The sequence below is a fragment of the Bos grunniens genome, chromosome 5 (assembly GCF_055505025.1).
Source record: "Bos grunniens cultivar Pamir isolate PY7600 chromosome 5, Bosgru_T2T1.0, whole genome shotgun sequence".
NCBI lineage: Eukaryota > Metazoa > Chordata > Mammalia > Artiodactyla > Bovidae > Bos > Bos grunniens.
In genome coordinates, this window is record NC_141169.1 from 58,276,349 (window position 1) to 58,301,593 (window position 25,245).

General features: G+C 41.9%; 1 protein-coding gene across 5 annotated transcripts; it reads left to right on the top strand.

The window, feature by feature from the left end:
* Positions 1 to 54: 54 nt before the first annotated feature.
* PYM1 (PYM1 exon junction complex associated factor) lies at positions 55 to 21,330 on the top strand. Of its 5 annotated transcripts, none has more exons than XM_086400682.1 (4): positions 55 to 226; positions 15,277 to 15,907; positions 19,726 to 19,819; positions 20,381 to 21,330. In XM_086400682.1, the coding sequence occupies exons 2-4, from the start codon at positions 15,838 to 15,840 to the stop codon at positions 20,862 to 20,864; spliced, it is 648 nt and encodes a 215-aa protein (XP_086256808.1). In that variant the 5' UTR covers positions 55 to 226; positions 15,277 to 15,837; the 3' UTR covers positions 20,865 to 21,330. The 5 variants fall into 5 exon arrangements, with proteins under 5 accessions (XP_086256808.1, XP_086256809.1, XP_086256807.1 ...); XM_086400681.1 differs by lacking the exons at positions 55 to 226; positions 15,277 to 15,907 and adding exons at positions 711 to 770; positions 1,873 to 1,935; XM_086400683.1 differs by lacking the exon at positions 15,277 to 15,907 and having other exon boundaries at positions 197 to 770.
* Positions 21,331 to 25,245: the final 3,915 nt, after the last annotated feature.

A 25,245-nucleotide genomic window follows, 5' to 3' on the forward strand; every position in this document is an offset into this window, starting at 1 on the left:
CCGCCCCAGGGGCAGGGCCAGGCCGGGGCTATTCGCCCCGCCCGCCCACCGCGCCTTCTCAGCCGTAGAAGTCGCCGGCAACCCTGTAGCTGCGGGGACAAATGACCGACAGGCAGCGCCCTCGGCTTTGCACGTCTCTCTCGCGCGCGTCTCTCTCGGGAGGGTTGAGCTGAGCGGCCAAGGGCAATCGGCGCGCGATTTCTACCTCCCCACCTTCTAAGAGAGGGTCAGTTGGGGTCTTGCGTTCGCCCCCAACACTGGTGCGCCCCAGTGCGTTCCCGGAGTTTGCCTGCCCCGCCCCGTATCCCCAAGCGGCTCTGGAACCTGGGCGCAGGCTAGGACCTGAATATCCTTCTTTTCCTCATTTACTAGCCTTCCCTCTCCCCCGCCTTCTGGATGCAGGTGGGCCTTGCCCCCTTTTCTCCCGCAGGTCCTAGACAGACGAAAGAGTGCCTGTGGGATAGGGGCTGTGCCTCGGAACTTCTCTCAGCGCCCAGACAACTGCTAAATACGCAGCAGGCGCCCAATACTGGTATCAATGGCAGTAAAAGAGGCTACAGCTCTTATTTTATTTTAGTCTTCAGCTTCTTTCCGCCTCCTTCACTTCTGTCCACCAAATGGTGTACTCTCCCTTTAAGACTAAAATGGTGGCTTGTTACGATCAGGACTCCACTTCCGGTGGGGAGGGGGGCGGGACCCCAGCCCGCTCACGCCGGAAGTGGTTTGCGTTTTCAAGATGGCGACTCCCTATGTAACTGACGAGACCGGCGGTGAGTGCGGGAGTCGCGGAGCCGCTTCTCCCCGGGCTCTTGGGGCAGGGGTTCGGACTTAGAAAGGGGTCTGTGCCCCGCCCATCCCGGGGCCCCTCCTTTGCCCCGCCCTCCGGACCGCCTTCCCCATTCATTCTCTCCTACGGGGTGTCACCTGCGCCCCCTTCTGGTCTCTTGTTCGGGGGTCTCCGCTTCCGGTTACCCAAGCCCTGGGGTCCTTCAATGCTGGTCCTTGATCCAGGACCCTCACGAGCCCTTAGCTTTTCTCCAGCACTTGGAGCTCCCATATCTCTTTTGGGTTCTTCAGCCTTGGGGGCGCCTCCACTCTCAATTCCCTCCAATTCCTGATCCCCCCCCCTTTCCCCTCCCCCATCTCTCAGTATACCTGCTTTCTACCCTACCGGAGCCCCTTTTAAATACTATTTATCAAAACTGTATCTGTTGGAGACCTCCTCATTGCTACATAGTTCTTTTTCCACTCTTCCTCATCTTAATTGTTAGTTCACTGAGGTCCAGAGGTGTGAGGAGAAGAGGAACCTAATACAACTTTCAGCTGGAGTTCTCTCCTTGATAACACCACCCATCACTCTTCGGTACCTTCTCTGGTGATGGTGATAAGAGTTGAGGGATCTGAGGTGGTAGAAGGTAAACGAGAAGGTGTCTAGTGGCCTCTCAAGTCCTCTGACAAGTTTATAGAACCCACTATTTCTTCTAGTCAGAGAAGATTTTCCATCCTGGCTGATTGAGATGCTGAAGTGTCTGCTGTGTATGTGAGGTTGATATGTTGAAAATTGGGAATCAAGATTTTCATTTTGGCTATGCCCCATCCTAATTGCCTCATCTTTAGGAAAAATGTGCGTATCTATTCAGTGACAGTCGAATAAGATAGTATATGTGAAAGCAATTTATAAAATGCTGTGCAAGGCAAGGAGTTACTGTTTTTTTGTAGTCCTCATTGTGTATTTGTAATAGCAGTGAGTGTGTGTGTGTACTTTGGTACATGCAGTCTGTTTTAAAATATACGTTTTATGCCTCTTGCTTTTCTTGTTTTCCATGTTACTTCTCAACCCACCTCTCATATGGTATCTAATGACAACCCAAGTCTCTGCTACTTCTCTGCAACATCACCTTTCAAAGTGGTACAAGTTCTCTTGCTCTCTACATAGTAGGTACTTCTTCAATTTGCCTCTTTTGATGTGTGCTTTGAAAATATTACTCATTGTCCAGTACATTTCTACTTATTAACTGTTTTTTTTAAACTGATTTAATGAAAATTCAGATATGACATCTCACCTTACCCTCCCAAGAGGTATCTTCTGTTCTCATGTGACCGTGTAGAAGAGAAGGAATCACACTGCTTTTTTGCTTTCCCTTGCTGCTTCCAGATCATTGATCTACCACTGTCACTGTAATTCTCCTGGAAGATGTTGCCATGCAATTGTAGCATTTTCTCTAAAACTTCAGGGTCAACATCCACTGCCCACAAGGACAAGACGTATCATATCATTTCATTCTGTTTCTCAGTGTCTCCACTCAGCATCTATGGAATACTTAAAGATACATATTTATTATTTATTTGGCTGCATCCACACAGGGGATTTTTGTTGTGTCATGTGGAATCTTCCATTGGGTCACACAGACTTAGTTGCCCTAGGGCATGTGTGGTCTTAGTTCCCCTACCAGGGATTGAACCTGTGTCCTCTGCATTGCAAGGTGGACTTTTAACCCCTAGACCAACAGGGAAGTCCCTGCAATACTTTTATAATTCCTCAACATGAGATTATTGATTTTCCTTTGAATTTTCAAGCCAGCTACACATCAGAACCACTGCAGTCTGGACCTACTACATATCCTACTACACAGAACACCACCAGTGACAGGGCTCCCCATCACTTACTTTAGCTTCCTTACTCAGTCACCTTTTTTACTTCCACACACCCATAGAATCAGCTTTTTGCCCTCTTTAGTTTCTCTGGTCCTTGACCTCTTCTCCATTTCATTTCATTGAGTCTACCAGCACCTTTATGACTACTATTTCTTTTTTTTTAGTTTTTAAAAAATTAATTAATTTTTAATTGAGCTGGGTCTTTGTTGCTGTGCATGGGCTTTCTCTAGTTGTGGGGAGCAGGGGCTACTCTTGTGATGCTTTGGCTTTTCTGTTGTAGAGCACAGGCGGTATGCGCACAGGCTTCAGCAGTTGGCAGCACTCGGGCTCTGTAGTTGTGGCACATGCACTTGGTTGCTGGACGTCATGTGGAATTTTCCTGGACCAGCGATCCAACTGGTGTCTCTCACATTGGCAGATGGATTCTTATCCACTGCTCCTCAAGGGAAATCCCTGTTGTGACTACTTTTGATGCTGCCCTGCTGGATCTCTGTGACCAGTCACTATCTTCATTGCTTTCTTCATTCATTTTGATCTTCAGTACTAAGCAAGCACTTCTGTTATCTTGAATCATACCCATCAACTTTTTTCTTGGCTTCTGCTTCTAGGCCACAGTGCATGGCTAGAGAAAAGGCATGGACTGCAGCACATCCGGTGTAATATAACAATATTAACTTCTGTCAAGGTCATGGATTTTCTCCAATTCTTCTTTCTATTAAAAATTTTTTTTTCTTAATTTATTTGGCTGCTCTGAGTCTTTAGTTGTGGCATGCAGAATCTTTAGTTGCAGCATGCAGACTCTTAGTGGCAGCATGTGGGGTGTAGTTTCCTGACCAGGGATCAAACCTGGGTCTTCTGCCTTAGGAACGCAGAGTCTTAGCTACTGGATCACCAGGGAAGTTGCATCCAGTTCTTCTTTCTCCATATGCTTACATCCTAACATGGCTATTTTCCCTACCTTTCTCAGCTCTGTGACTTTCCCTTCTCCTTGTGGCAACTGGCCTCACTTTTTATTTCATTAAGTTAAGGTCTGTTATTTCTCTTTCCTTCCTTTTCATAGCCTGATTTGAATATCAGGTTCACACATACTATTTCCATTTCCTTACTGCTTACTTGTTCCTTAACTTTTTTTTTTCTTTTTTGGCCTCACGGCTTTCAGAATCTTAGTTCCCTGACCAGGGATTGAACCCAGGTCACAGCAGTGAAAGTACCGAATGAATCTTCCTAACCACTGGCCTGCCAGGAAATTTCCTTGTTCCTTAAGTCTTTACAATGGCTTCTTTCTAGTACCAACTTCTCTCCTGAGTTGTCAGTTCCCTTTTCTAATTGTTTGGTGAGTAGCTTTTATTCTTGGATATACTGTCACACCTTAAATCCAGTCTGACCAAAATTATTATCAGTTTTTCCTTATTTCTGCTAAAGGCACCACTGTTCTAGCCAACCTAAGATGAACTTATTGCATCATTTCTCTCTTTCTTTCTCCCTTTTTAAATTTTAAATAGACTATTTTTTAGAACAGTTTTAGATTTACAGAAAAAATTGAGAAAATGATACAGACAATTTCCATATACCTTAAACTCAGTTTCCCCGTTAATTAACGTCATACATTAGTATGAGATTATTATTGCAATTAATGAACCAATATTCCAAACCATGGGTCGAACCCAGGTTTCGTGCAGTGCAGGCAGATTCTTCATCAGCTGAGCCACCAGGGAAGCCCAAGAATACTGGAGTGGGTAGCCTATGCATTCTCCAGCGGATCTTCCCAACCCAGGAATCGAACTGGGGTCTCCTGCATTGCAGGCAGATTCTTTACCATCTGAGCTACCAGGGAAGCGTTATAAACTAAGGTCCATACATTATTCAGATTTTCTCAGTTTTTACCTTTTTTTTTTTTTTTACCTGTTCCAGGATCCCTTATTAGATTTAGTTCTCATGTCACCTTCAACTGTGAGAGATTCTGAGACTTTGCTTGTTTTTGATAACCTTAACAGTTTTGAGGAGTATTGACCAGGTATTTTTGTAGGATCCCGTCTGTAGGAATTTGATGTTTTTCTCATGATTAGACTGGGATTAAGTAACTCCGGGAGTTGGTGATGGACAGGGAGGCCTGGTGTGCTGCGATTCATGGGGTCGCAGAGTTGGACATGACTGAGCGACTGAACTGAACTGAACTAAAGTGCTTTTTAGAGAGGGACCATAGAAGTAAAGTGGTATTTTCATCGTATCATATTGAAGTTACATAGTATCACGTTGATTTTTTTTTTTACTCTTGATAGTTACCATGATCTCCTGCCAGAGGTGGTATTTGTAAGATTTCTCCACTGTGAAGTTACTTTTTCCCCCTTCTCCTTTCTGTTTTGTACTCTTCAGAAGAAAGTCACTATCCACAGTCCACACTTAAAGAGTTATACTTCCTTTAAGAATGTAATATTTATACACGTTTGGAATTCATCTGCACAGGAGATTTTTCTCTTCTCCATGATACATTTATTCAATAATTTATTGATGGACAGAAAAGCCTGGCGTGTTGCAGTCCATCGGGTTGCAAAGAGTCAGACACAACTGAGTGACTGGACTGAACTGAACTGAATTTATTTGTATCAATATGGACGTTGGGTTATTTTACTTATTTTACTGTTCAGATGTTCCAGCTTTGAACATTGAGAGCTCGTTTAGTTGGCCCTGTGTCCCTTTGACATACCCTCATCAGTGTAGGTTTTTGTTGTTTTGGGTTTTTTGTTTTTGTTGTTTTTCAGTGCTTCCTTTTTGACACTAGAAGGTGCTCCAGGCTCATCTTGTATATTTCCTGTCCCAGAACTAAAGTCGTCTTTTTCTCCAAGGAACCCTTGTTCTTTTTACTGAAGAATGATGTAGGAAACCAAGATCAGAACACTAGATGTTTTTGTTATTATCAACAAATGTAACTGGGGTGTTATTTTCACATTGTCTTTCAATCCCACCCCCTCAATCAAAGTATCATTTTTCTCCTCCTGCTGCCATTACTGTTATTCCATCTTCAGTATTAGCTATATGGCCTGGGAATTTTAAGCCTAGGGAAATCCAAGACTTAGTTTTCTTATCAATGAAATAGGAATAGTAACTCCTACATTATAGGATTATTGTGAGAATTAATTAAAATTTAAATGAATTAAGGTACATGTCTAGGACATAGAAAAGAAAGAAAGTGAAGTTGCTCAGTCATGTCTGACTCTTGGTGACCCCATGGACTGTAGCCTACCAGGCTTTTCTGTCCATGGGATTTTCCAGGCAAGAGTACTGGAGTGGATTGCCATTTCCTTCTCCAGGGGATCTTCCTGACCCAGGGATCAAACCCAGATCTCCCACATTGTAGGCACACGCTTTACCTACTGTCTGAGCCACCAGGGAAGTCCTAAGAAAGTACCTAAGTCCTAAGGAAGCACATGGACAGTACCTAAGACATGGTTCTGTAATTGTTACTTTTTATGTAAAGATTTGGTTTAGAAGAAATTATATGTGCAAAGTATCAAGCAGAATACTTGAGTCAATCTAACTGCCTGATAAAATTCTAGTTTCCTTTATCCTGCAGATATTGCCATGACCTCCTAAATGGTTGTCTCTCTGTTCCGGTTTGACACACTGTTACCAGATTACTGCTCAAGTGCAATTTAATTATGTAAAGTTGTTCAGTATAATTTGTCAACTGTTAAATTTGGCATATACCCTTCTGATCTTTATTTTTCTGTGCACTTTAAGAACATTTTTTAATCAGACGGTATTTACGTTTTTATGTGTTGCCTTTTCATTTAACCTCATGACATAAATATTTTTCCTTGCTATTAAAAACTCTTTGTAAACATCTTTTAAAATACTGGCAGAGTGTTTTATTTGAGCATGCACCCTGTTACCTTTTTTCTGTTATTGGACTTCCAGATTGTTTCTAGAATTTTTGTTATAAAAACTCGATGAATGTTTTTGTCTGCATTTAGGATTTTTTCTTAGGATAGATTTCTCAGAAATAGACTTACTGGATTGGAGGGTACAAACTTTTATTTATTTTTAATTAATTATAAAATTCATATTGTTTATAGAAAACTTAGAAAATATTTTCATAACTAGTGTAAAGTATAAGTCACATGCATGTTTGGTAATTCCAGAGCCCAAAGATGACTACAGTTAATGTTTCCTTTTAGTTTTTCTTTCTATGCACATATACAGCATTATCTATTTAACATAATTCGGATCATACTGAATGGCTGTGCTTTCCAGGATGTAACTCTCAGAACACTTAGTAGTCCTGTGAGATGTGCTATAAAATAAAAGGCTAAAATAAAAATAAGGTTCCTGTGGTCAAATAAATTTGAGAAACACTGTAAACCATATTCCCATCAGAATATTCACATGAATAAGAACATAATGTGTTTAAGTCTTTGTTGGTAAGAACAAACAAATTTTTTTTCCTGTGTTTTAACCCAGAATTTCTCAAACTTAACAAATTTTGAGGGGTAACCCTTGTTAATATCTTACAGAAGTAGTGTTTTATATAACGATATTTTTTGGAAATGCTGCGAAATGTTAGGACTACCTTATTCCCTTGCTTAGATTGCTTTCTAAAGGATTTTACCACTGACAATATGTGAAAATACTGGTTTCAGCACTTCTTTGACTACATTGGAATTCTTATCTTTAAAAATTCTACTGCTTTGATAGATTAAAATAATATTCTATTGTTTTAATTTTTATTTCCTTTGATTACTAGTGAGGTTGAACTTTCTGGTATTCTTTTTCACTTATAACACAATACACAATAGTAGTGTAAAAAGCATAGCCTTCAGAACCCACAGATTGGATTCGAATTCTGCAGTTTACTGACATTGTAACTTTGGGCAAATTAGTATAAATACTGAATGTTTATATTAATTGGAATGAAGCAAACACTCAGTAAAAGGTAGCTGCTATTATCTTTTTGGAATTGGCTATCAAATTAACATACAGCCTATTTGCTCTTACATTAAAGATACTCCTCTCTAGTATGAGCACAAACCACTTTTCGATACAGTATCATCACATACTATTATTGTGAAAGTCACTCAGTTGTGTCCGACTCTTTGCGACCCCTGGGACTGTCCATGGAATTCTCCAGGCCAGAATACTGGAGTGGGTAACCTTTCCCTTCTCCAGGGGATCTTCCCAACCCAGGGATCAAACCGAGGTCTCCCGCATTGCGGGCGGATTCTTTACCAGCTGAGCCACAAGGAAAGCCTTTCATACACTATGTCTCTGCTTAAATCCTCCAGTGAAACTGGGCAGTAAAGTATAAAGCAAGGGAAACTACATATCAGTAAGCTGATAGGTAATCACATCAGAACTGAGTTCAGATTGCACATATTAATACATGCTGCCTTTGTGATCTTAATCGTATCTTCGATCTCTTGAAGGCTTTGTTTCCTCAGCTGTAGATGATGATAATCTACCTATTGTCTAGAATCACTGCAGTAGTATATGTAAAATTCCTGGTGTATTGTGGCCACTTATTAATGTTCTTTCCTAATTGTTTTCAACGTACTGTGAGTTTTACACTGCCATCATTTTTTTTTTTAATTGTGTTGCTTTTGGGACTTCCCTGGTTGTCCAACGGCTAAGAGTCCGAGTTCCCAATGGAGGGGTCCTGTGTTTGATCCCTGGTCAGTGAACTAGATCCCACAGGCCACAGATCCAGATCCAGATCCACAGATCCCACATGCCACAGATGCCAAGATCCGGCTCTGTCAAATGTTTGAAAAAATTGTGTTGCTTTTGAAAGGTTCTTGTATTTATTTACTCATGTTTATTTATTTGGCTGCACTGGATCTTGGCTGTGGCATTCAGACTCTTAGGTGTGGCATGTGGGATCTGTTTCCCTGAGCAGGGATCAAACTTGTGTCCTCTGCATTGGGAGTGTAGAGTATTAGCCACTAAACCACCAGAGAAGTCCCTACACTGCCATAGTTTTGCTTGTTGTTATTCTTAGAATGCCCTTTCTTTCTCTGCCTACACAAATATCAGCCACTGATTTACTATTGTTATTATTTACTATTACATAGTCTTTGAGGTCAAGTCCCTGAGTTTTTCCTAATTTCGTGTCACTTTCCCCCATCAAGTAGGGTGTGGTTATTTATTCTCTTGAAGTCGCCTATTAGTATGTATCAGTGTCTCTTAGGAATACCTAAAACATTCATATGTATCTATATCTATATATTTTTGGCAGAACCATGCAGCATCTGGGATCTTAGTTCCCCAACCAGAGATCAAATCCATGACCCCTGCTTGGGAGAGTGGAGTCTTAACCACCAGACCTCCAGGGAAGTCCCAAGACATTTATATTTTTATCTTATTCTTTGTTTACCTAACTTGTCCACCCTTCTCCTTACTTAAACTGTAAATTTCTTGAAAGCGGGGGCCAATTTACTGATTTTGTAATTTCCGTAGCATTTAGTAGAGGATTTTTCTCACAGGCTTTCAATAAATGTTTACTGCATTTAATTAATTTGTAGTCTGGCTTCTGACCACTTTACTTTTCTGAAGTTGTATTCTTGAACATAATTAGGGATTCCCAAATTGCCAAAATCAATAACCTTTTTCTTCTCAGTTCTCCTTTTCCTTAATCCCTTTGTAGTATTTAATACTGTTAATCACCTGGCCTACCTTCAGACTCTTGGTCTCCATGGAATAGTACTGTCTCAGTCTTTCTTTTCTACGATTACTTCCTGGTGTCTCTGACACCTTTTCTTTCTTGAGGAAAATAATCAGGACTGTTTTTCTGGGGTCACTCCTCCAAATTGGGTCTTCTCTTTTAATATTCTACGTTAGAAACCACACCTGAATCTTATAATTGGTGGCCCCGAGGTCATGCTCAGGCTCAGATCTGTAACCCTGATCTTAACTTTGAAGCAGGCACCAGGGCTTCAACACACCTTTAACAGTCACTTCCATGTCACCCTTTGGAGTTCTTTCAGGCCTTCCTGTGTTGTATCTTCACTGTCTCCCCACCCCTGCCCCCCGAAAACTAGGCCTTTTTCAATTTAAGGAAACAGTTTGAGGATTATAAAACAGGAGATGTGAGGAAATAACAAAATTTACGAAGTTCTTACGGTAGCAGTCTCTAACCTCTTTGTTTTTGGTTCTCTCAAAGATGCCTCCTGAGGGCATTTTCTTGCAGTACCTGGTTAAGACTCCGAACTTTCACTGCAGGGGGTCTGAGTTTGATCCCTAGTAAAGGAACTAGATCCACGTACCACAAAGCCAAGTTAAATAAATAAAAGTAAATACGTACTTAAAAAAAAAAAAAAAAAGATGCTACCTAAGGATCTTTATATTCTGCCCATGGTTTTTATTTCTAGGTTTCAGTTCAGTTCAGTCCCTCAGTTGTGTCCGACTCTTTGTGACCCCATGAATCACAGCACGCCAGGCCTCCCTGTCCATCACCATCTCCCCGAATTCACTCAGACTCACGTCCATCCAGTCAGTGATGCCATCCAGCCATCTCATCCTCTGTTGTCCCCTTCTCCTCCTGACCCCAATCCCTCCCAGCATCAGAATCTTTTCTAATGAGTCACCTCTTCGCATGAGGTGGCCATAGTACTGGAGTTTCAGCTTCAGCATCATTCCCTCCAAAGAAATCCCAGGGCTGATCTCTTTCAGAATGGACTGGTTGGATCTCCTCGAAGTCCAAGGGACTCTCAAGAGTCTTCTCCAACACCACAGTTCAAAAGCATCAATTCTTTGGCGCTCAGCCTTCTTCACAGTCCAACTCTCACATCCATACATGACCACAGGAAAAACCATAGCCTTGACTAGACGGACCTTTGTTGGCAAAGTAATGTCTCTGCTTTTGAATATGCTATCTAGGTTGGTCATAACTTTCCTTCCAAGGAGTAAGTGTCTTTTAATTTCATGGCTGCAGTCACCATCTGTAGTGATTTTGGAGCTCAGAAAAATAAAGTCTGACATTGTTTCCACTGTTTCCCCATCTATTTCCCATGAAGTGGTGGGACCGGATGCCATGATCTTCGTTTTCTGAATGTTGAGCTTTAAGCCAACTTTTTCACTCTCCACTTTCACTTTCATCAACAGGCTCTTTAGCTCCTCTTCACTTTCTGCCATAAGGGTGGTGTCATCTGCATATCTGAGGTTATTGATATTTCTCCTGGCAACCTTGATTCCAGCTTGTGCTTCTTCCAGCCCAGCATTTCTCATGATGTACTCTGCATATAAGTTAAATAAGCAGGGTGACAATATGCAGCCTTGACGTACTCCTTTTCCTATTTGGAAGCAGTCTGTTCCATGTCCAGTTCTAACTTGCTTCCTGACCTGCATACAGACTTCTCAAGAGGGAGATCAGGTGGTCTGGTATTCCCATCTCTTTCAGAATTTTCCACAGTTTCTTGTGATCCACACAGTGAAAGGCTTTGGCATAGTCAATAAAGCAGAAATAGATGTTTTTCTGGAACTCTCTTGCTTTTTCCATGATCCAGCGGATGTTGGCAATTTGATCTCTTGTTCCTCTGCCTTTTCTAAAACCAGCTTGAACATCAGGAAGTTCACAGTTCACGTATTGCTGAAGCCTGGCTTGGAGAATTTTGAGCATTACTTTACTAGCGTGTGAGATGAGTGCAATTGTGCAGTAGTTTGGGCATTCTTTGGCATTGCCTTTCTTAGGGATTGGAATGAAAACTAACCTTTTCCAGTCCTGTGGCCACTGCTGAGTTTTCCAAATTTGCTGGCATGTTGAGTGCAACACTTTCACACCATCATCTTTCAGGATTTGAAATAGCTCTACTGGAATTCCATCACCTCCACTGGGTTTGTTCGTAGTGATGCTTTCTAAGGCCCACTTGACTTCACATTCCAGGATGTCTGGCTCTAGGTCAGTGATCACACCATCGTAATTATCTGGGTCATGAAGATCTTTTTTGTACAGTTCTTCTGTGTATTCTTGCCACCTCTTCTTAATATCTTCTGCTTCTGTTAGGTCCATACCATTTCTGTCCTTTATTGAGCCCATCTTTGCCTGAAATGTTCCCTTGGTATCTCTAATTCTTGAAGAGAGCTCTAGTCTTTCCCATTCTGTTGTTTTCCTCTATTTCTTTGCATTGATCGCTGAGGAAGGCTTTCTTATCTGCCTTGCTGTTCTTTGAAACTCTGCATTCAGATGCTTATATCTTTCCTTTTCTCCTTTGCTTTTCGCTTCTCTCCTTTTCACAGCTATTTGTAAGGCTTCCCCAGACAGCCATTTTGCCTTTTTGCATTTCTTTTCCATGGGGATGGTCTTGACCCCTGTCTCCTGTACAATGTCACGAACCTCCATCCATAGTTCATCAGGCACTCTATCTATCAGATCTAGGCCCTTAAATCTATTTCTCACTTCCACTGTATAATCATAAGGGATTTGATTTAGGTCATACCTGAATGGTCTAGTGGTTTTCCCTACTTTCTTCAATTTAAGTCTGAATTTGGTAATAAGGAGTTCATGATCTGAGCCACAGTCAGCTCCTGGTCTTGTTTTTATTGACTGTATAGAGCTTCTCCGTCTTTGGCTGCAAAGAATATAATCAGTCTGATTTCGATGTTGACCATCTGGTGATGTCCATGTATAGCGTCTTCTCTTGTGTTGTTGGAAGAGGATGTTTGCTATGACCAGTGCGTTCTCTTGTCAAAACTCTATTAGCCTTTGCCCTGCTTCATTCCGTATTCCAAGGCCAAATTTGCCTGTTACTCCAGGTGTGTCTTGACTTCCTACTTTTTCATTCCAGTCCCCTATAATGAAAAGGACATCTTTTTTGGGTATTAGTTCTAAAAGGTCTTGTAGGTCTTCATAGAACTGTTCCAACTTCAACTTCTTCAGCATTACTGGTTGGGGCATAGACTTGGATTACTGTGATATTGAATGGTTTGCCTTGGAAACAAACAGAGATCATTCTGTCGTTTTTGAGATTGCATTTCGAACTCTTTTGTTGACCATGATGGCTACTCCATTTCTTCTGAGGGATTCCTGCCCGCAGTAGTAGATATAATGGTCATCTGAATTAAATTCACCCATTCCAGTCCATTTTAGTTCCCTGATTCCTAGAATGTCAACATTCACTCTTGCCATCTCTTGTTTGACCACTTCCAATTTGCCTTGATTCATGGACCTGACATTCCAGGTTCCTGTGCAATATTGCTCTTTACAACATCAGACGTTGCTTCTATCACCAGTCATATCCACAGCTGGGTATTGTTCCTCTTTCAGTATCCTATCATTTTGCCTTTTCATACTGTTCAGGGGGTTCTCAAGGCAAGAATACTGAAGTGGTTTGCCATTCCCTTCTCCAGTGGACCACATTCTGTCAGATCTCTCCACCATGACCCGCCCATCTTGGGTTGCCCCACAGGCATGGCTTAGTTTCATTGAGTTAGACAAGGCTGTGGTCCTAGTGTGATTAGATTGGCTAGTTTTCTGTGAGTATGGTTTCAGTGTGTCTGCCCTCTGATGCCCTCTTGCAACACCTACCATCTTACTTGGGTTTCTCTTACCTTGGGCATGGGGTATCTCTTCATGGCTGCTCCAGCAAAGTGCAGCTGCTGCTCCTTACCTTGGGTGAGGGGTATCTCCTCACCACCACCCTTCCTGACCTTCAACGTGGGATAGCTCCTCTAGGCCCTCCTGCGCCCGCTGCGCAGCCACCGCTCCTTGGACGTGGGGTTGGTCCTCCTGGCCGCCGCCCCTGGCCTCAGGCATGGGGTTGCTCCTCCCAGCCCATGATATTCTGCCCATGGTTTTTATTTCTAGGTTTAGGAATCTGTAAATCTCTCCTTCCTTTTTGACTTTACCTTTGGAAGATCCGCTGGAGAAGGGAAAGACTACCCACTCCAGTATTCTGGCCTAGAGAATTCCATGGATTGTGTATAGTCTGTGGAGTCGCAAAGAGTCGGACATGACTGAGTGACTTTCACTTCACTTCACTTGGATACCATCAAGGCCAGAGAGTGAAACCAAAGATAACATAAAATAGGTGCTCCTTTGTGATAATGGGCTGTTTGTATCTCCAAGCGGTTTCCAGTTAGGATGGCTGTTGAAGAAGTTTCTGTCCCTATCTTTTCTCACATTCCATCTTTACTAGTCTTAAGCCTTCAACTGTAATCTGTATGCAGTTTACTTAAACGTCTGTTCCTAGCTGTCTCTCCCTGTGTTGTGTGTTAGTGTGTTAGTCGCTCAGTCGTGCCCAAGTCTTTGTGACTCCATGGACTGCAGCCCACCAGGCCCCTCTGTCCATGAGATTCTCCAGGCAAGAATACTGGAGTGGGTTGCCATTTCCTTCTCCAGGGGATCTTCCCAACCCAGGGATCAAACCTGGGTCTCCTGCACTGCAGGCAGATTCTTTACCGACTGAGCTGCAAGGGAAGCCCCAGCTGTCTCTCCTTAGTTCCATGTAAAAACACTGCCTTCCTAGAGTTGAATTAGTCATTTTCACAAAATTGTCTTCTCCTTTGGATTTTCTGTATATCAGTAGTTTATATTCTCCTCCAAATTGTCCACATTCAAGAGTGATATTGCAGTTAGTGTTCTTACCTTTCTTTTTCATTAGAATGAATGCTACAAGAAGGCAAGACCCTTGCTTTCTTTATTTATTCATTGTTGTATCTCTAGCTCCTGTTACAGTGCCTGCCACAACAGCAGGTACTCAATAAACATTTAAAATCCATGTGTGAAGAATGTTATTACTGTGTGCCCGTGTACCCACAGATATGTTGTGAAAAATACGAGACAACGTGAAAAGCACCAGATTAAATCCACTGTAGCGCAATAATTTCCTCTCATTCAAATGTTGGCAGTCTTGAGATCCCGTCTTACTCTTTATAATAAATTTTTCTTTCATTTTCTTTTCAACATCCATACAGACCATTTAAATCAAGTCTTCTCACATTGAAACTATTGTGTTTTTTTTTTCCTCTGCCTTTAGTTTATGTTACACATTTTCGGGTTAACCCTCTTAAAGCACTGCTTTGAGCAGATCATCTCCACTCCCTTAATGGCCTTCATTGTTCTCTCACATTAAGAAGCTTGAGTTCAAGCTCAAGAGGAGGTGGCTATCTTTCATATTCTGAATAACTTATTTCTAGTCTCTTTTCCCATTACATGTGTTTTTTGCCCAAACTATGCTGGATTCTTACTGTTCCCTAATATGATATTTAGATTTATTTATTTGTTAATTTGAATTGATTATAGTCTTCGATTGTTCAGGCCCTGTGCTTCAAAGATCAAAGGCAAAGTTTCTACTCTCAAGCAAGCAATCATGTTAAACATTAGATCCTGATAAAAGGCCAAAACAGGTGCTGTGAGTGCACAAAGGGCAACTTCTAAATGGGTTTCGGGTGGAAAGGTCAGGAAAGACTTCACTGAGGAGTTTATACTTGAACTTGACCTTTAAAGACCAGTTCAGTTCAGTCTCTCAGTCATGTCCGACTGTTTGCGACCCCATGAACCGCAGCACGCCAAGCCTCCCTGTCCATCACCAACTCCCGGAGTTCACCCAAACCCATATCCATTGAGTCGGTGATGCCATCCAACCATCTCATCCTCTGTCATCCCCTTCTCCTCCTGCCCTCAATCTTTCCCAGCATCAGGGTCTTTTCAAATGAGTCAGCTCTTCGCATCCAGTGGCCAAAGTATTGGAGTTTCAGCTTCAACATCAGTCCTTCCAGTGAACACCCAGGACTGATCTCCTTTTAAGATGGACTGGTTGGATCTCCTTGTAGTCCAAGGGACTCTCAAGAGTCTTCTCCAACACCACAGTTCAAAAGCATCAATTCTTTGGCGCTCAGCTTTCTTCACAGTCCAACTCTCACATCATACATGACCACTGGAAAAACCATAGCCTTGACTAGATGGACCTTTGGTGATAAAGTAATGCCTCTGCTTTTTGATACGCTGTCTAGGGTGGTCATAACTTTCCTTTCAAGGAGTAAGCGTCTCCTAATTTCATGGCTGCAATCATCATCGCAGTGATTTTGGAGCCCATAAAAATTAAAGACCAGTAGTCATTAAGATAAGAAGAAAAGTCTATTCCACGCCAAAGGAAGGGCATAGAGAATAAAGACACCGGTGAGATTTGTGACTATTTCAGTGGCTAGAGCAGAGTGTGGCATAGAGGCTGGAGACTAGCAAGACCAGGGTCAAGAATGCTTTTGTGTGTGGTTTCATGTCCATCCAGATACCCTGAGGAAAACAGGAATCCAGGAAGAAATTTAGGTAGGTGAATGACTAATTTGTCCCTTTGTTTACATTGTCCTAAAAGCCTGAACTACTTCCCTTTCTTCTCTTTCCTCATAAGCACACCCCTACCCCTACCTGTCTAAATCTTGCTTGTCTTCCCAAGATCACAAAGTTGCTTTGTCCTACATAAAATCTTTATAAGTCACCTAGTCAAAAATAATTTCACCCTCCTTTGTGTACTCATTCTCTAAGCCGTTTAGATCTGAAACCCAAAATGAGATTTTTAAAAACCCACAATATAACAATCTGAATTTTTGAAAGGAAAAGTTATTCATAATACAATCACCAAACATAGCTTTGCATATTGCACATTCTTTTTGTAATTTATGAATCTAACATTTAATATCAGAAATCATAGTATATATATGTTTCACATTCCATTACATCATATTAATGATTAAAATCATTTTTTAATGGCTGTATTATAAACCATTCCTATATAGCTGGATGTGGTTTGGTTTTAATTTTTAGCTATTTAGAAATACTGCCATGGTTTCACGATTACCATGAATCTTTTTTTCTCTTTGGTCTCTTTTTTCTTTGTTTTTTCCAGTTGGAAATACTTCCTCATGCTAAATTTTCAAGATTGATTTTACTGAAACAAAGTGTGTTGTCTTTGACTTTAAAAGTCTTTACCCCTCCCCCAGTCAGTGAATTACCAAGTGCTGTTGTTTCTTTGATAATATATCTGGCATCATTTTCTTCCTTTCCTTTTTCAGCCAGTTCTGTCTCATGCCAGGATTATTGCAGTCTTTTTTTTCCTAACTGATTTCCCCAGTTTCCAGTGTTTTCCCTTAACAATTCATCTTTTCATCATGCCAGATTAATTGCCCTAAAACTCTGCATTGGATAAAAGATTCATTCATTTGACAGCTATTTAGTGAATGCATGCCATGTGCCAGATACTAAGCTCCTTAACTGGCATTTCGAAGTCTGAACATTCTCTCATTACTTTACATCAGCCCTGGTTCAGCCAGGCTGGTCTAGTCACCATGTCCTCCCCAGGCCGAATACACTGCCATGTTGGAAATTTTGTTTCAGAATAGGATTCTGTTTAGAATCCATTCTCCTTCCATTTTCATTTGCTTTAGTTTGATTCTTTCTCCAAAGCCCTAATCTCAGTCCTCTCTTGGAGCCTCTGTTTTCTCCTTACTGAGTTTTTATTTTTGTCTCTAAGCTGTTGCAGCTAAGCAATGTTCTCAGTGTTCCTCTTTCATTCACCGATAAATTCTGAATTCCTTGGCCTTTTTAAGACTTTCTAAGACATGGCCCTATTTGTAGTTTTCAATGTGGCTTTGTTTTATTCCCCAACATGAACTGTCTGGTTCTCCTGCACGCCTCTGTTTTCTGATCCTTGCATACTCCAGGCCATCCCCACAATCCAAGCCTTTCTTGGCTCATGTTTGTCCTTTCTCCCATCCCCTCTACCTGTCAAATCTTATCCATTTTTCTTTCATATTTTTTGGTTTTAGTTTATTAATGATGTTTGCATTATGAACACAGATAACACTGTGTAATCCATGTGGGAGGCTCTAGACTTGACTTTTTATTTTTTTAATCTTTTTTACTTTCTTGCCTCCCCTTTTTAAAACAGAAGTTATAGTAAAAAAAAAAAATGTGTAACATAAGATATAAATATATGTTTGTAAAACTTATGTTATTAAAGGTTAATGGTTTCTACTACATCTTCTTCCAGGTTGTCCCTCTTAAGGTAACCAGCATTAAAGTCTTGATAATCTTGGTATGTGTCCTTCCACACCTTTCCCTTTGACCCTATACACAAACTGTATGGGCCTCTAAGTGCCTGTCCTTGCCCCAACAAGAATGGGAGCCTCCTGTACACCAGCACTCCTCAAAATGTTGTCCAGGAGCCTTGGGGATTCCCTAAGACGCTTTCCAGAGGTCTACAAGCACAGCTATTTTGATAATGTACTAAGATGCTATTTGTGTCTTTTACTGAGGGTTTGCACTGAGGGTACAAAAGGAATGGTGGGTAAAACTGTGACCCTTTAGCCCTAATCAAGGTGGTGGGACCAACACTATACTAGTCACTGTGTTCTTCACTGCCACATGCTTATAATAAATAATGCCAGTTTCACTTAAGAATGTCCTTGATGATGCAATAAAAATGATTAATTTTGGACTTGGCTGGCAGTGCAGTGGTAAAACTCCATGCTCCCACTGTAGTGGGCACAGGTTTGATCGCTGGTCAGGAAACTAAGACCCACATGCCCAGAGGCATGGCCAAAATTTTTTTTTTATTTCAAAAGTTTAAAAATTATTAATTTGATTAAACCCTGGCTGGCCCTTAAATACATATCTTTTTATTTATTATTTTTCCAGCATTATTGAGGTATGCCATAAAACATTATGTACAATGTTATAGGTGTACAATGTAGTGATTTGATTTGATACACTATATATGTTGTGAAAGGTTTACCACAATAAGGTTAGTTAACAGTTGGACAGGACTGAGTGACTGAACTGAACATACCCTTTACCTCACATAATTACCATTTCATTGATTTATGATAACATGAAAACTCTTCACAGCAACTTTCAAGTATATATTTCAGTTTTGCTGTCTATAGTCACTGTGCTATACCTGATATCCCAGAACTTACTCATCTTATAACTGAAAATTACACATCTTTTTAGTGTTCTCTGTGAATTAAGTGGGAAGGAAACATGAGACACTGCTGCCCCCTGAAGTGACGTGGCCTCTCAAGGAATAGCACTGCCACAGTTGTCCAACATGCAAGCTAAACCAGCTTCCTTTTCATGGAACTCTAGTTTTACTTGGAAGAAAGACTGACAAACTATAATTCAGACCTGAGTATCTGATAGGCATTTTCCTGTAAATGAAAGAAGTGAGCCTGTCATTTCATGGATATCAACTGACAGTGCTTATTGCCAGTGATAAAACTCAAGCCTTCAAGTGGAAATTAGAATTTTGGAAAACTTGTATCTGCCACTATGAGCACAACAGCTTCACAGTAAAGAGTTTTCTGATAACATCAATGGCTATGATTTAAAAACAAATCTCATCATGAAATGTATAATATTACAAAATAAGAGTGGATGGGAGATTCTGAAAAAAGTTTGAGGATCTCTACATATTATCCTCCAGCTTGCATTTTCACTTAGTATATCATGGATACCATTCAAGGTCAGTTCATTTGTATCTAACTTTTTTTTTTTTAAATAACATGGTGTTATATCCTGCGGATGACCTACATCTATTTGTTCACTCATCTGTTGATGGCTATTCAAGTTGCTTTCAGCTTTTTGCTAATTTAAATAATGTAGCAACATTATTATAATGTGAGCATCCTTTGCATATAGCCTTGTGTGCTGGTCCTTTTATTTCTACAGTATGGATTCCTGAAAGTTGACCAGTGTTTTTAACCATCCACCTTAGTAAAACTTATTTTCTATAACATCTCTGGTTATTTCTCCCTCTTATGATTCTTGTTTTTGCCCTTCCTGGCTTCTTATGCATGTACTGTCTTTTGATGTCCTCATGTCGCTTGTGTTTTTTTAAACTTCCTCTGTGTCTGCCACATCTTGCCAACTAGATTATTAAGGTAGAAACTCTCTGAGGGCAGGAATGGTGTATTATACAGTGTATAGGCACTCAGTAAATAGAGAGTAAAGGTTGATATGAGAAAAGAATGCCTTAATGGGTGCATTTAGTGGAAGGGACTGGGGGAAACCATGCATTCATGCATTCTTTCATCTTGGGAGCTATTTGAAAATTAGAGTAACTCTCCAACCTAATTCTCCCATTTCAGGCAAGTACATCGCCTCAACACAGCGACCTGACGGGACCTGGCGAAAGCAGCGGAGGGTGAAAGAAGGCTATGTGCCCCAGGAGGAGGTCCCAGTGTGAGTGGTTAGGCATGAGGTGGGGGTATTTAATGGGCACCATACAGCAAGAAAGAACGTGAATTTCCTGGGCCCAAGATCCTAAGAAATGGAAGGAGGGGGCTGCGATTCAGGGGTGAGTGAGGGATGAGTAACCAAATGACTGACTAGTCCAGTTTCTAGGGCCTCTGATCAGCAGAATCTGTAGAAGTATTCAGAGATCCAGAGCTTTAGGACCTACGTGTGTGTTAGTCACTCGGTCTGACTCTTTGCAACCCCATGGATTGTAGCCTACCAGGCTCCTCTGTCCATAGGATTTCCCAGGCAAGAATACTGGAGTGGATTCCCATTCCCTTCTCCAGGGGATCATCCTGACCCAGGGATCATACCTGAGTCTCCTGCATCGCAGGCCTTACCATCAGCCACCAAAACCTAGGGACCCTCCAATCTGCAGAGCTGAGGAAAGCCAGGGAGGGCCCGGAGGGAGAGGAAGGCAGCAGGAAAATGAAAAGGCTGATGTAAATTATGAGGTTGGGAAAAGGACTTGAAAAGTCAGTGATTCTTTGACACTGTTCCCCACAGGTATGAGAACAAGTATGTGAAGTTTTTCAAGAGTAAACCAGAATTGCCCCCTGGCCTGAGCCCAGAGGCCACTGCCCCCATCACCGCTTCCAGGCCTGAAGGCGGTGAGCCAGCCCTCTCCAAGACTGCCAAACGCAACCTGAAGCGGAAGGAGAAGAGGCGGCAGCAGCAAGAGAAAGGGGAGGCAGAGGCCTTGAGCCGGACTCTTGAGAAAGTGTCCCTGGGAGAGACAGCCCAGGTCCCCAGTGCCCCACAGGCCTCCCGGGCAGCGCCAACGGCTGCCTCAGACCAGCCCGACTCAGCTGCCACCACTGAGAAGGCCAAGAAGATAAAGAATCTAAAGAAGAAGCTTCGGCAGGTGGAAGAGCTGCAGCAGCGGATCCAGGCTGGAGAAATCAGCCAGCCCAGCAAAGAGCAGCTGGAGAAGCTAGCGAGGAGGAGGGCATTGGAGGAGGAGCTTGAGGACTTGGAGCTGGGCCTGTGAGGCCTTTGGGGATTAGGGGATGGACTGCAGAACAAACCGTGGGGCTCTCTGGGGTCCTGGGGAACGTGGGCAGCAGCAGTCGGGAGGGGTATCCCCAGACTGGCTCACTTCCACTTCTCATGGCCCGACTCCGTCCTCCAGAGCCTAGCCTCTCCCTCATTCCTTCCCTTTTTCCCCTAACTCCTGTTTTTTTGGACTTCTCTCTCTCTCTCCTATCCCCAGTATTCAAGATCTCAGTGACTATCCCAGGTACCTTTGCTGCTGATTTGGGTGTCTTGTTTAAAAGAAAATTGGGTGGGTGGGAGTCTCTTGGAGAACTGAGGTTGAGGATTGGGGAAGTACACCCAAGTCTTGGAGTCTTGGTTCCTGTTCACAGTGTTTATGGGTTATCTCCCCTTCCATCCCTCACCTCTTTTTTTTTTTTTCCTTTTTTTAAAAAGAACAGAATAAACTCAAGTAGACAACATGTCTTGCTTTGTCTCTTTTCTTTTCAGCTTCTAGTAGTTGTTTTATCCTCTTCATTTGGGCACAGGAAGATAAGTGTTCAGAGTAGTGTTCTTTTTGCCTTTTTAAAATTACATGTATCACCAAATTAGCAACACTGATTTCTGTACATGTTTGCTCAGACTTCAGTGAACAGAAATTAGTGTTATAATAAAATGTAACTTAGAACAAATTTAATTTGATATTAATTTGCATGTATTATCGTTATTGTGCTGCCTAGCAATGGAGCCCTAGTATCTCCCTTACTGTTTATTTCTGAAAATCATCAATCAGGGATTGAGCTTGGGCCACTGCAGTGAAAGTACCAAATCCTAACCACTGGAACACCAAGGAAGTCCCAGGACAGCTCTTATGAAATTTTACCTTATCAGATGCCACCCCAAGATGGCATTGTGGGGCAAACAAGAAGAGGAATTTACAGCCGAAATTAAGCTGTCACTTAATTTTTGCATATCCTCTGACTTCCACACATTCACTTAGCACAGTCTTTCTAGCCAACTACCAGAACAGAAGGGAAGTCAGCCTTAATGAACTATCTGAAGAGTTCAAAAGTTCTTAGCTTAACTATTAAGGTCCTACTCGATCCAGCCTTATTTCTTGCCATTCCTTAACTCTGGTCAAACGGCTTCAATTCTGCTGAACTACTTTCAGTTCATCAAATGAGCCATATTCTCTCTGAGCCTTAGTCCTTTGTCCCTGATGGTTCCTCTGCCAAGAACACTTGCTGATCTCTTCTCCTTAATCAATTCTTTCTTAACCTTTGGATCTCTGCCTAAATGTTATCTTCCCTGGGAAGACTTCTGTTACCCTCAAATATTAATTAGGGGTCTTTTTTTGCATCCGGGATCTTAGTTCCCTGACCAGGAACCAAGCCCATACCCCATGCAGTGGAAACCCAGAGTCTTAATCACTGGACCACCAGGGAAGTCCTCTGCTGCTGCTGCTGCTGCTAAGTCACTTCAGTCGTGTCCAACTCTGTGTGACCCCACAGACGGCAGCCCACCAGGCTCCCCCGTCCCTGGGATTCTCCAGGCAAGAATACTGGAGTGGGTTGCCATTTCCTTCTCCAATGCATGAGAGTGAAAAGTCAAAGTGAAATCACTCATTCGTGTCTGACTCTTAGCGACCTCATGGACTGCAGCCTACCAGACTCCTCCGTCCATGGGATTTTCCAGGGAAGTCCTCTAGGTGTCTTAATTTCCTTTCTTAACACTCCACCCTTAATGTTTATAATGCCATTTATTACATTATGCTATCACACGTATTTTCTTGTTAGCCATCCTCCTCCTTATTAGATCATGCGCTCCTGGAGCATTAGGCTTGTGTTTATTATCATTGCATCCCAATGCCTAATATAGTAAATTCTCAAATATTTGGCTGAATGAATGAAGCCGTAAGCCTTACGGAGAAACAGAAAATGAGGGAAAATTTGTGCCTTGCACACCTGAGAGGTTAATGAGAACTTGATTGGCCACCTCAGTATGAGACCAAAAGCCCAGGTTCCCTTGCATAGATCAGATCAGATCAGTCGCTCAGTCGTGTCTGACTCTTTGCGACCCCCATGAATCACAGCACACCAGGCCTCCCTGTCCATCACCAGCTCCCGGAGTTCACTGAGACTCACGTGCATCCAGTCAGTGATGCCATCCAGCCATCTCATCTTCTGTCGTCCCCTTCTCCTCCTGCCCCCAATCCCTCCCAGCATCAGAGTCTTTTCCAATGAGTCAACTCTTCGCATGAGGTGGCCAAAGTACTGGAGTTTCAGCTTTAGCATCATTCCTTCCAAAGAAATCCCAGGGATGATCTCCTTCAAGATGGACTGGTTGGATCTCCTTGCAGTCCAAGGGACCCTCAAGAGTCTTCTCCAACACCACAGTTCAAAAGCATCAATTCTTTGGCGCTCAGCCTTCTTCACAGTCCAACTCTCACATCCATACATGACCACAGGAAAAACCATAGCCTTGACTAGACGGACCTTTGTTGGCAAAGTAATGTCTCTGCTTTTGAATATGCTATCTAAGTTGGTCATAACTTTCCTTCCAAGGAGTAAGTGTCTTTTAATTTCATGGCTGCAGTCACCATCTGTAGTGATTTTGGAGCCCAGAAAAATAAAGTCTGACACTGTTTCCACTGTTTCCCCATCTATTTCCCATGAAGTGATGGGACCAGATGCCATGATCTTCATTTTCTGAATGTTGAGCTTTAAGCCAACTTTTTCACTCTCCTCTTTCACCTTCATCAAGAGGCTTTTTAGTTCCTCTTCACTTTCTGCCATAAGGGTGGTGTCATCTGCATTTCTGAGGTTATTGCTATTTCTCCCGGCAATCTTGATTCCAGCTTGTGTTTCTTCCAGCCCAGCGTTTCTCATGATGTACTCTGCATATAAGTTAAATAAGCAGGGTGACAATATACAGCCTTGACGTACTCCTTTTCCTATTTGGAACCAGTCTGTTGTTCCATGTCCAGTTCTAACTGTTGCTTCCTGACCTGCATACAAATTTCTCAAGAGGCAGATCAGGTGGTCTGGTATTCCCATCTCTTTCAGAATTTTCCACAGTTTCTTGTGATCCACACAGTCAAAGGCTTTGGCATAGTCAATAAAGCAGAAATAGATGTTTTTCTGGAACTCTCTTGCTTTTTCCATGATCCAGCGGATGTTGACAATTTGGTCTCTGGTTCCTCTGTCTTTTCTAAAACCAGCTTGAACATCAGGAAGTTCACGGTTCACATATTGCTGAAGCCTGGCTTGGAGAATATTGAGCATACTTTACTAGCGTGTGAGATGAGTGCAGTTGTGCGGTAGTTTGAGCATTCTTTGGCACTGTGAGGAGATACCCCTCGTCCAAGGTAAGGAGCAATGGCTACGCTTTGCTGGAGCAGCCGTGAAGAGATACCCCACGCCCAAGGTAAGAGAAACCCAAGTAAGACGGTAGGTGTTGCAAGAGGGCATCAGAGGGCAAACTCACAGAAAACTCGTCAATCTAATCACACTAGGACCACAGCCTTGTCTAACTCAATGAAACTAAGCCATGCCCGTGGGGCAACCCAAGATGGGCGGGTCATGGTGGAGAGATCTGACAGAATGTGGTCCACTGGAGAAGGGAATGGCAAACCACTTCAGTAATTTTGCCTTGAGAACCCCATGAACAGTATGAAAAGGCAAAATGATAGGATACTGAAAGAGAAACTCCCCTGTATAAGGCCCTTACAATTATAAAGATTTTAAATAAGATTTAATTAACTTATAAGTAGGTGTTTGATGATTTGTAAGCTCATAGGTTATAGAGGAATCTATATTTTAAGTTTTTTTTTTTTTTAACCATGCAGTGTCGCTTGGGAAATCTCAGTTGCCTGACCAGGTATTGAACCCAGGCCATGACAGTGAAAGCCTGGAATCCTAACCACTAGGCAACCAGGAAAGTCCCTATACTTTCACAATTATTATTAAGGAGAGACTATTTTTTTTGCAACAGGACTTCTCACAGTAAACCTTTAAATATCCTGGATCTTTGGTTTGATTAAAGTTTATTTTGATTATTTGTTGGATCTTAATCATTGGGCTAGTTTAGAGAGAGGCAGTTATGAGCCCAGTGTATTAAGTTTGGTGCAAACGTAATTGTGGTTTTTGCATTGTTGAACTTCACTGTTTTATATTAGAATACATTCTTAAATAAACGTGTTTATGTTATATCATGTTGATGTGTTATATTTTTTGCTAATGACTTATTGTTTATTTTATATATATTTTAGACTATAGATATTAGATAAAAAGCAAATTCGAGCAATTTTCTAGTTCAAAATGAGTTATAAAGCAGTGAGATAACTTGCAACATCAACAATACATTTGGCCCAGGAACTACTAACAAATGTACAGAGC

Bases quoted from the DNA above. Each gene is read 5' to 3' on its own strand.
- PYM1 (XM_086400680.1), top strand. From the start codon at position 1,824: ATGTTACTTCTCAACCCACCTCTCATATGGTATCTAATGACAACCCAA. The intron at 1,936-19,725 runs GTAGGTACTTCT...CTCCCATTTCAG, and splicing joins GTTCTCTTGCTCTCTACATA to GCAAGTACATCGCCTCAACA. The intron at 19,820-20,380 runs GTGAGTGGTTAG...TGTTCCCCACAG, and splicing joins CCCCAGGAGGAGGTCCCAGT to GTATGAGAACAAGTATGTGA.